General features: G+C 39.1%; 1 protein-coding gene and 2 non-coding genes across 3 annotated transcripts in view; all 3 read right to left on the reverse strand.

Annotated features, from left to right (window-relative positions):
• Positions 1–11,974, reverse strand: part of SF3B3 (splicing factor 3b subunit 3) — a 39,001-nt gene extending 27,027 nt beyond the window's left edge. The window contains exons 1-8 of the mRNA XM_004014898.4: positions 11,866–11,974; positions 8,631–8,768; positions 7,151–7,477; positions 6,021–6,193; positions 5,303–5,444; positions 3,130–3,242; positions 1,549–1,686; positions 655–758 (exon numbers count right to left, since the gene is read on the reverse strand). Coding sequence (XP_004014947.1) covers positions 655–758; positions 1,549–1,686; positions 3,130–3,242; positions 5,303–5,444; positions 6,021–6,193; positions 7,151–7,477; positions 8,631–8,700 — 1,067 coding nt within the window. The 5' untranslated portion in view covers positions 8,701–8,768; positions 11,866–11,974. The remainder of the gene's footprint in view (positions 1–654; positions 759–1,548; positions 1,687–3,129; positions 3,243–5,302; positions 5,445–6,020; positions 6,194–7,150; positions 7,478–8,630; positions 8,769–11,865) is intronic.
• On the reverse strand, positions 1,937–2,027 carry LOC114118128 (small nucleolar RNA SNORD111). The gene has a single exon (XR_003591675.1). It is a non-coding gene; the product is annotated as a small nucleolar RNA SNORD111 (small nucleolar RNA).
• Positions 6,784–6,863, reverse strand: LOC114118129 (small nucleolar RNA SNORD111). The gene has a single exon (XR_003591676.1). It is a non-coding gene; the product is annotated as a small nucleolar RNA SNORD111 (small nucleolar RNA).
• Positions 11,975–12,118: the final 144 nt, after the last annotated feature.

Raw genomic sequence — 12,118 nt, forward strand, 5'->3', positions numbered from 1 at the left:
GATGTGGTATATATACACAGAACAGAATACTACTCAGCCATAAAAAAGAACAAAATAAGTCATCTGCAACAACATGGATGCAACTGGAGATGACCATACTAAGTGAAGTCAAAAGGAGAAAGACAAATGCCATGTGGTAGCATTTATGTGGAATCTAAAACTATGGCACAAATGAACCATCTATGAAACAGGAAGGATAAACAACGAAGGTCCTAGCACAGAGAACAAAATTCAGCATCCTGAGACAAACCATAATGGAAAGGAACATTAAAAAAAAGAGAAATAGCATGGTTGGAAAGATTGGTGACACGGCTGGGAAGCTGCTGTAGGTACTAACGAGTTTCAACTTCAGACTTGTGCAAGTGACATGTCTATGGAACATCTATTTAATACTAAGAAGTTCAGCAGGAATGCCCAACAAAAAGTTCAGGAGATCACTTCTAAAGCTACTTTCTGCAGCTATCCACCGGTATTGATTTAAGCCACTGAAATAGAGAAAGTCATCAAGGGAAAGAACATAAAGGGAAGAGGGCAAAACTTTTGTTCTGAAGGACATAAAACATTCTCAGGAAAAACTACAAGGCCTTGAAACTACCTCTTTCACCAACTTTTATAGTAACCAGGGTGAAACGGGATAATAAAAGGACTACTCACTGGTTTCCAAATTCTGATGCTACGAAAAGGAAGCCTGTTTTAAGCACACACATGGCAGCAGCAACAGGCACAGTATCAAAATACTTGAGCCGGATCTCAGTAACCTGGAATGGAAAGAGAAAGATTCTAGTGTGCAGGCAAATGAAGCCACAACATGGAAAACAGTGCAGTATAATAGGACAATGTAATAAAACAAAGTGGCAAAAACAAATCCTGTCCTTCACATCCACACCAGGAGTCAGCAAACTGCAGCCCGCAGGCCAGCCATGCAGCTCACATACTCCCAATGGCTGCGTCTGTGCCCAGCGGTAGAGCCAAGCAGTGGAAATGGACCACACGGCCCACAAAAGCAGAAAACGTTCACTGCCTGGCCTTAAACAGGAAAACAAAAACACAAAACTTGCCAACTCTTGAGCTAAACCAGTATCTAACAAATTGCCCAGTGCTCAGTGCTCCTCCAAGGGATGAAAGTGACAGATCTCATATACTGCCAGTTTCCAGGCAACATAGAGAGCTTTCTCTTGTCATTCACTAGAAGCGGCATTACCCATTCTCACATTGTACGTAATGAGACCAAAAACCTGTTCACCAAGGGGAGAAAATTACATTCATATTCCAATTCCAAACTTTAAAAGCTTTAACACCTTAAGCAACTACTTTTTAAGGCATTCTGCCCCTGTTTTTTAAACTTGTAACTATCCTTTCTATCTCAGAGAGTAGTTGAAATGAACAAATGGCTTATAACACCACTCTGTAAACCTTAGATAACCATCAGTTTTCAAAATAAGGTTATTTAACTAAAATTAGGATGAAATTGTAGCAAGTTTTGTCAAATTAGACTAATAACAGCTAACATGCTTTTCATTTTTTCTCCCTCCTCCATGGTCTACTTACCATATCTTCATCTGTCTCCAAAGTGATCTTAAAGATATCTCCCTGCTCAGTTTGAGCCAAAAAGAAGAACATTGATTTGGTCTTATGGGTGGCAGAGCAGACAAAAATCATTCCTCTTTCAGGGTCATCCAGGTCATTCTAGCAAAGTCAAATACACGATCAACATCTTAGAAATTAGGATTTCTTTTCTGGAATTCAGCACCTTACCAATAAGGATCAAACAGGCCACCAAATGTCTAGAGGCACCTGGAGTCTCTCCATGCAAGCTGTGACCCAGAGCAGCTTGCCAACCAGAGGATTATATAACACAATAAACAGAAATTCTTGTCTACTATAAATACATAATAAAGCTTAGGTTAAAAAAAAAAAAAGCCACAATTCCACTCTACAGCCTGATCAGATTAATAAGGCAAAAACTATCTCCAGAGAAAAATGTCAGAGAAGAGACATGAAATTTAAAGAATCATCATTTCAGGCTGTAAATAAGACTCTTACACGTTCACAGTACTATCCAAACCACCAACACCATCCCTCTTCTGTCTTTATCAACTTGCCAAAATCCCAAAAGGCATCCCCCTCAACTGGATTTTGTTTCTTTTTAAGTATTTCCAACATTTTGTATTTCTCTCAAAGGCAAAACATGTTTTATATTTCTTTGTAGTCCCAAAGTCAAGTACAGCACCTGGCAGTCAGGTGCTCAATAAATTTCTGATAACTAAACTTTATTACTTAACACCACTCCAAAAATTTAACTTGCTAATCTTACCAAATTTTCTAAAATTGATGTAATCTTACTCAAGTACCATGTACTAGATAAACTATGTCTTAAAAAGATTTAACCCCAGGACCTATAAATTAATATTAAAAAGAAAATTAATTTGGGGTGAAAAGAGTTTGAGGAAGCAGAGATCAATGAAGATTACCCATGTGCTGCTGATAACTGAAGCTGGGTACACAGAACTTAATTATAATCATCCCTCAACACCTGCAAGGGATTAGTCTGAGCCTCGAGGCCCCAGATACCAAAATCCACGGATACCCAAATCTCTTAAAAACGGGGTAGTACAAGGAACTGTTGTAAAGTGTAATGATCCCTACAACTTATCTTCAAATGGTCTTGCCTAAAAAACACAGATACAAAACAAAGAAAAGGCCAATGTAGCAGAGCAGTACTAGTAAGTGAAGCTAAGTGAAAAGTTTATAGGAATTCACTGTCTGCTCCTTTTAGATTTTGTCTATGCTGGAATGGGGTGGGGTAGGGGAGAATGAAAGACTATTTACCTGTAATGAATACACCTGGATTCTTCAAACTAGAAACTTTCAGGAATTGCAAATGGATAATGTTCATAGGTTCTTCAAGAATGAAAATTGTATCTGCTTTTTTAAAAACCGAAGCACAACTGACTTACAATATCATGCTAGTTTTAGGTGCACAGCCCAGAACTGTGCTGATTTTCAATTTTCTTTCTCAGATTTTGTTTTGTTGTGCTAAAATACTTACTGACTTTACTAAAAACACTTAACAAAAATTAAGTTCATTTCACAACATAAATATATTCTCTTATGGTAACAAAGACCTACCCGTCTCCTGGGAATTGGACAGCGGATATCCGGTTGGTCACCGAAGTTCTTATAGGTAATGTAGTTTTCGGAGCAGATTAGCACTCCACTTGGACCATCTGATCCCCCTGGAACTGTCATGAGAAAACAATAACTAGTACTATGAATTTAACCTTCAATTCCTTCTCTCCTTCAGCACAACTTAAAGGTGCCTGAAGGGGCTAAACATTCAACGTGTTTCTTTTCCCTGAGAGTTACACTAGACAAGGATGGAACACCATTTGGGTGATCTCAGCCTGTCCAGATATCTAGTAAGGCATCTAAAAGTTTAGCTCCAAGCCCAGAACTCAGTTCTCAGCTTCGGACCTATAATCCAACTGCCTGATGGACACTCTTACATGGATATTCCATAGCAGGTTAAAAATGAACGCATTCACAAACCACTGCCAAGTTCCTTACCAAACCATTTCCTGGGTTCTCAACCTTAGAGAACACTGTCATCAACCAATCGACCAAACCATCCTTTCTGCAGCAAAAAGGATGTAACCCTTCAATTCTCTCCTCTCCCACACTGGTTCTACCTCTTCAGCAGTCCTCATGCTGCAAACCTCTTTTGGTTTAATGGAAATGCTTCCTGACCTTACCACCTTCCATTCCATTACCAAAATGTAATCATGTGATCTTTCTAAAACATTCACCTTTAATAGGTCATTATTCTTCTGCTTCCTCCACCCCAGCTCTTCACCTCCAATGATCCAACCACAATGAGCTTTCAGTTTTCAATGAACCATGTTTTTTCCCTGCATTTGGGCTTTTGTGCATTCTATTTCCTCTGCCCACAACAGAAACTCCTCCTCCACCCTCATGGCCCCTAACTCCTAACTATTCCTTAGTCCTCGGCTAAGAGCACTTCTGAAAGCTTTCTCTAATGCACTGCCTTCCTTTTCTGGTTAGGAACCCCTCCTCCATGCTGTCACGGCATGTGGCACACTCTGGTAATTTTTGTGTTACTAGTATGTATTCACCATTATACTCAATCTTGTATATAAGGAGACACCACAACAACTTTTTCACCACGCAGTCCCAGGGGCCAGCAGATTGACTTTGCACGTAGTGATCACAGAGGTTCAGTAAACATTTGTTTAATGAATGAAACCCTTGTAAATGAGAAGTATCATAATACATAATAACAAGTAATTAACATAATCTATTTTTTAAAATGCTTCTGCTTTATAGTCTCTTCCTAAGATTTAACACTCAAAGACAACTGCTATTTTATATTTTTCTTCTCCAAAATCCTATCCAACAACAGACATACTTCATTTTAGACATCAAATGCAAATGACTCAAAACAGAAAGGACTGGATCACCATCTTAGATGAGCCTGATACAATTTAGACATCACAAATATAGTTGTCCTTTAGTCTTTTAATATAATGAATTAAACTAATATTGATTCTTCATGGTGAACCTCTTTGAGCTCCTACAAAAATCATACTTTGCTATGACGCATATAAAACACTGTTGAATATGATTTGCTAAAATTTAAGATTTCTGCATCTACCATCAAAGGATAACTAGGCTGTAAATATTTCTTATTACTGTCCTTCCCCAGTTTTGGTATGAAGTTATACTAAGCTCTTAAAGTGGTACATAGGTTTTTATTCTTTTTCTGATCGCTCAAGAAACTTAAGGTCCCTAAAAATTCTGGACCTTAAATCTTCTGAGGAAAAGAAATTTTTGATTATTGCCCCAATTTTTTAAACAAATGTTGGTCTATTCAGGTTCTTAATTTCATCTTCTATCAATTTTGGTGACAGTTTTCAAAAATATTTCTATTTCATCTAGGCTTTCAAACTGAAGGACAGTTTTATCTTGTTTCATCCACAACATGCCTTTTCACAGAGCCAGATTTTGATTTTTGTAATGAGAGTGAAAGATTGACTACAGTCAAAACACCAGAGCAGCCACCAGAAATCAATATTCCAAGCCGACTGCTCTTTCTTTCTCTATCCCATTAGAGGGTAAGAGTTAACCACCACATGAATTTCTAACATCCCCAAAACACAGACAAGGCACTCAGGTTTACTATGAATAGATTATAGCTTCCAAATCCTATTAAGTAAACACTCCTAAGTTTGGGCATAAAATGTACCAAGCAAAATGGTACAAAGCAGATGGAAGAAAAAAGTACCTGTAATTAGGAAGTTTCCATGTTCCTCCAAAGGCTCACTGTATTTTCGGACTACGTGATTTAAACCAAGGTCTAATTCATAGAAAGTAAGCGTCTGCTGGGTATTAGCTGCTGCTTCCCCAGTTGGATCATTGTCTGCTTCCTAGGTAACAGTGGCACAAAGACTAATCAGTACCATAAAGTCAAACTTTCAAAGCTGAAAGTAAAAGAGTGGATGCATGTATGTGTGTAACTGATTCACTTTGCTGTACACCTGAAACCAATACAACATTACAAATCAACTATACTCCAGTAAGAATTATTCAAATAAACGAATAAAGCTGAAAAGGCCATTAAGAGTCTTCCATTTCACAAACCAGGAAATAGTGGTCCACAGATGCCAAATGCTTTGCCAAAATTCACACTAAAAAATGGCAGAACGGGTGCAAGAACCCAAGTTTTCTACTTCTGGGACCAGAAAACACTGCCTTCCTCTCAAGGGAAAGAATGGCATGTCCCATCTTTCACTATCTCCCAATGAAAAAATATCCAAAACACCACTTCACCTCTTTTTTTCAGGGCGTTTCCCCAATAAATCCCTGTTTACACAGGGGGACTGTTCAACCCAAAGCAAAGGCGCTATCATGTGGTCAGGTAAACGCTGAGACGCTCCCAAGTGTTTCAGAGAGGCATCTGGAGTGTAACAGTAATAAAAAAATTGTGACCAAGGAAGATATACCTCATAATCCATTTCCAGACAAGCAAACATTGGATTTTCAAATCCCACATCTACTCCAACTACGTGATACACTAAAGTGTTTGCTTTGTGAGCCTCCAGTGGAGATGAAATGGTAAGTCGGGCTGCAGCATCTCTGTTCAAGATATACACCAATTTCTGTTTCTCAATGGCACCTGTGGATGGAGACAAAACATAAAAAAATTCCAGATAATGAAAAGACAGGCTACAGAACAGCTGGATTTATATCACAATGATTTTCTAAATGATAGCCAGTACTAAACTCTACAAGTGCATTAACTTAAGATTTTGCTAACACTAAAATAGACAGGAGCTAAATTTTACCCTTCTCATTCTAATAGAGATTTTTTTTAAATTTAGCAGTGCTGAGTCTTAGTTACGATATTCAACATCTTTGCTGCAGTAAGAGGGCCCTCTTTAGTTGTGGCACGTATACGCTTAGTTGACATGTGGGATCTACTCCCCTGACCAGGGATTGAACCCAAGTCTTCTCTGGCAGCTCAGAGGCTTAGCCACTGGACTACCAGTAAAGTCCCCATAATAAGGATCTTAGTTAGTTCAGTCGCTCCGTCATGTCCGACTCTTTGCAACCCCACGAATCGCAGCACACCAGGTCTCCCTAATATTCCACTAACTTTCCAAAAATTTTTATGACAAACTAAACAAGAATTCATAAAATTGCCAGCTTTGTTCTCTGAATTAGATCTAATAATTTTGCAACTGGTCACAGAAGGTTGCCCTCTGGAAGCCTGATCAGATATGCAGAGTTTTCTTCAAGAGATTGATCAGAGAAGAGACATGAATGTAAATCATCACTTCAGGCTGATGAAAGCAACCATACTCTTTGCCTAATAATGTGAAAACTTTCAGCATAGCCTTTTTGGTACAGTTAAAGAAACCAAAAATGACCCATTCCCAACTAGATAAGAAGTAGAAAAAAGGTGTGTTACAACTTTCCCCATTGTTTTAAAAGAGAAAGCAACTTAAACACCCAAAATGATACAGATTTTATTCAGGTGAGTGATTTCTTGGTACACTACCAAAATCACAGCATTGCTATTCTGAACTGAGCTTCTTTAAGAATCAAAAAGCCAACAGAGTAAGTCACGCACTAATCATAACAGCTCGCCCTTTGGGATCCACAGCTAAGAACTGGCCAGGAACAATGCGGCGGCATCCACTCTTGCCAAAGGTTTCTTGGTGAATCTTCTCAAACATATTCTTAGATGGCTGGTATTCCAGGATAACAATCCGACCTGAATCACTGCCAACCACAATGTAGTCTTTCGTGCCACCTGTCAACCTAAAGGCCATGAGCGACCGGATGACACCAAATACTTCCACAGTTAGTAGAGTGTGCACTTTGCCAGTGTTGGGATCAGGGCGAAGCAGCTCCAAGATTTTTCCTCGGGAAACAACAATTTCCTGTTGTTTGGTTCCTGAAAAACACACAAAATAAAGATCATGAACAATAAGAACTAGTCCAAAAAGTAACCTTCATGGATCAAAATGCTACTACACACAAATACAACTAAATGAGTTGGAGGCTTAGTATTTTAAATTAATTTATTCTACTTTAAAAGGTCCTTTCCCTAGAATTTAAAACATTTAACAAAAGTGGTATCAAAGAAAAGCTTTTCATAAATGATCATGCAAGCTTTTTTAAAAACTTCTTTTAATTTTTCTAAGATTTGCCATCAATAAGCATAATTGGGAGTTGTCTACGAATGATATTAACGTATAACATTTAGCTTTGTAAAATTTAAAATTTCCAAAGGCTCTTTCTAATCCATTTTAAAGACTATTGTTCTAAGAAATCATATTAACTTTTTGTGCAGTTAGATGCAGTATCCCAAAGAACTTTCAAAATTGCTATCTAATATACGCTGTTTATTTCTAAAAAGCTCACCTGCTTTCAAAATTGCAATCAACACCTCCAAATGCATAAACAGCCAACATGAACCCAATTCTCCCTGCTACTCATATCCACCCTGATGAGTTGTCATTACCTTCAAATGTTGAGAATAACCGATTTCCTCCTTTCTCACACTCTCTGATCTCAAGTAACCTGCTATCAATGTTACTGTCATTTTCTCTGCCACCCAGGATGCAATCTCATATTCTTCTATCTATCCTCACCGCCCCAGCATAGGTCCTCACTATCTAATGCCTAAACGGCCTCCTACCCTACCTGATATACCACGCCTACCTATCCCAATCCATTCTCATTTGCTCAATGCCCAATCACTTATCAAGACACCTTACTTTCTAAAAGTTCTTTGGAAATAAGATAAGATCAATTACTTTAGAAACTGTAAAGCATTACATAAGTTACAATGTTCTCTAACAATTAATTTTTTTTTCATAATTTGTTTTTTACAAAAAGGCTTGATGTTGAAAAACCAATCTGAAGCATAAAACTATTAATATTTAAAATGTGAAGAATTCCCTGGAAGTCTGTAGTAAGGACTCCTCACATCCACTGCAGGGGGCACAGATGCAATTCCTGGTCACGGAACTAAGACTCAGCAAGCCAAGAGGTGCAGTCCAAAAAAAAAAAAAAACCCCACACAAAACTTTAGAGGAACTTACCAGAGAAATTGCCATGAATGGCAAAGCTGATGCCAGTGGCTCGCTGCAAGGTCAAGTTGTACAGGAACATGGCAGCAGTAACAGTGAGCCGCCCACAGCTCCACAATTCAGACCTTGGTTATACCAAGTCAAAGCTAGCTAAGAGCACATAAAAGCAGAAAAATATCAGCTGTGAAACTGTTAACAGATATTTCTGTAAGGCAACATCTAGTGAAGACAGCAGAACCAGTAGAGTAAGGCTTCCTGAGGAACAACATACTTTTAGCAATTAAGAGTGCTTTCTACATGCAGGCACTGTGCTACTATACACTTTGCTTCTAATCTCACAAGAACTATATAAAGTACATGATATTACACTAATTTTACAAGTAAGAAAATTAGGCTAGGAAAATAAACTGCTTGAGGTCACATGTAGTAGAAGACATTAGGGAGCTGTACTCTGTACCATGAATGCAACAATGTTTATTTAACTTTATCGTCATGGAAACAAACTAGGTCTACATTTACTTCTCTTTGAATAATGTCTACTTTCACATGGCTCAGAATGCAAAGCACAGCAAAAAGCTCACTCCATCCATTCCCCAGCTATTCAGTTTTCCTTCTTGGAGGAATCAATTTCACCAAGTTATATAGTGTCTTTCCAGATATTTTCTGTATGCACAAGAAGAAACATATTAATACTGTATACTATGCCTTCATTTTTAACTAAAGATCATTGTATACTCACATTATAGCGCAACTGATTGTTTTTAATCATTTTACCTATCTTGGACATAGTGACAAACAAAAGACTTTCTCGTTTTGTTTTTTTACAGCTATGTACTAATACAATAATATATCCCATTAATACAAGGATATGCATTTCATCGAATGGGTATATAAGAATTCACTTAGCTAAAACCCTACTGATGAACATTCATTCAGGTTCTTCCCAACCTCTTGCTAATACGAATACTGCTGCGAAGAAAAATCTTCATATATAAATCATTCATATGTGCATGACTGTATTTCTAAGATTAATTCCTAGAAGTGCAATTGCTGGACTGACAGACTTACACATTTGCAACTTTGATACATATTGACAAACTGCCTTTCAAAGAAACTCTGCCAATTTACATCCCCAGCAACTTGAGTTCCTAATTTCTACAACCAGACTTTTGCTGATTAATAGATAAAAGTACTCACCTACACCTCTTATAGAGCTCTATATCTACATTACTAGAAACTTAAACCAGTTGCTAAGTCGTGTCCCACTCTTTGGGACCCCGTGGACTACAGCACACCAGGCCTCCCTGTCCTTCTCTATCTTCTGGAGTTTGCTCAAACTCATGTCCTTTGAGTCAGTAATGCCAGTTTTTAAATTTAAACCTACTGACCACCAAAAAACTAAAAACTGAACTGTCACTTCAGGAGGAAGCCTCTCCAAAGGAATACACAGTCACAGAAAAGGATTCTTCTCATCAGATAGAACTCAAAACTGCAAACTGATGTACCTCTACCATAAAAGAATTACCAAAAACTACATCTATACACACCTACTGCTAGAAAACAAACTGACTTATTTTTCCTCACTCAGAGACAAAAGCAGGGGATCTCGAGAAATTCAAAGTGATCACTGTGTAATTAACACATGAGGCTGGTTTTGTTAAATGAGAAAAGAGAATTATGAATAAACATCCTCACAAATAATAACCATTTCTGGGCTGTGCAAGAGCAAGGGCTCTTGTCTCTCTGGGCTACCAAAGAGAGGACTCCAGTCTAGAAACAGGTCCAGAGAGAGACACATTTTCCTACTTGAAACCAAGGGACATCTTTATTGTCCTAGGATCATAGGGAAAAAAGGAAAAGGCCTGAGGTGGAATAACAGAGTTGAAAAATGACCTACAAAAAGAAAAACAGAGGAAAAAAACTATAGACACAAAGACACAGATACACACACTCAGAAGGCCTTAGACACTGAGAACGTTCCAAGGAAAGTTGTGCTCAGCTAAAGGTCTGGGTGGAAAATAGAGAAAGTGTTGCAATTGCTGTCAATCAAAAAGTGGTAAATGTATTGCCGTATGTAAAATAGATAGCCAATGGGGAAGTTGCTGTATGGCTCAGGAAACTCAAACAGGGGCTCTGTATCAACCTAAAGGGGTAGGATGGGGAGGGAGGCTCAAAAGGAGGGGACATGTGTACACCTATGGCTGATTCATGTTAAGGTTTGACAGAAAACAGCAATATTCTCTTGAGCAATTATCCTTCAGTAAAAACTAAGTTAAAAAAAAAAGGAAATGTGATTCTCAGATACAACTTCTTCTCTTGCATCTTGCTGTGGTTCAAATAATTTCAAAATTCCCGTCATCAACAACAGAATTCACAATGAAACCCCTATCATGTTGTCAATATGATCCATGTGGTAGGATTGACTGATTTAATTTAAAATATGAAATTTTTTCGAAACCAAATAGAGGAGACCAGGGGCCATTTCTGAGACCTGGAAAAGCTGCCCCTAGGCTACCTTTCTTTCTTCATAGCTCACTGAGGAACTCGGCCTGTTTTCTAGTTGCTTTACAACTAATGCCATCCATGACTATCTTTAGAAATCACGTTGGCCAACGATTGTTATCTTGGGTAATGGAGGAAGTTCAGCCAAAATAGTATACCAGGAGCCTCTAACGGCCCAACCTTGGTATATTATTTCCCATACTAGACTGACACACGGCAATGCTGTCTGTAGACACGAGGAGACGAGCCTGTGATTGCTCCCTCCACCCCTTTTCCATGTGCCGAAAGAACATCACTCCATGCGATCACGGAAGGAAACAAGCTGCCCAAGTGCCAAAGCATAAACACGATACAGTCTTGATTTCAAAGGCTGTTTCCATTATTTACACTTTTAACGCCCAAGACCTTTCCATTCCGCCGACCTTTCCATTTCCGTGCGTCATATTTACTTTCGCAAGGGGAAGAGGTCCCTCCTGCCATTCTCACACCTTCTCCAGTGCCTAAACGGTACGGTCTCCAGAAAGCTAATTTTGAGCCAGGCCTAGTTCCCACACTGTGAACGCAAGCGGGAGGCGATTCCCTAAAGGCGACCCGAGCATTCCCCCTCCGCCACCTCCTCGTCGTTTGCCCTTACCTCTCGGGCCTAAGCTGCCTCAGAAACCCCTACCAAAGGCTCGGCCCAGCTCCCTACCTAGCAGCTCTCCCTCTCCCCGGATTCAAGGAGGTCAGGAAGTTGCTTCCTTACCTTGTAGCAGGGAGGATGGCGTAGATATCCAACAGATCCTCAGTTGCCTTGAAGGCCTAAGCTACAGACAACGCCAACCCGCCGGCGTCCGCCATTACCTCCGAAGATTGGGACCTTCCGATTGGCGCGCGACGGATAAAGGTCCCCACGGGCGCCTGAAGAATGTATATATAATTTTTTTAACTGCTTCTGTCTTGCTTCCACATCGCATTGAAAATTATTTAAATATTCTTTATGGCCGTTATTTTTTCCA

This window comes from Ovis aries, chromosome 14 (assembly GCF_016772045.2).
Source record: "Ovis aries strain OAR_USU_Benz2616 breed Rambouillet chromosome 14, ARS-UI_Ramb_v3.0, whole genome shotgun sequence".
NCBI lineage: Eukaryota > Metazoa > Chordata > Mammalia > Artiodactyla > Bovidae > Ovis > Ovis aries.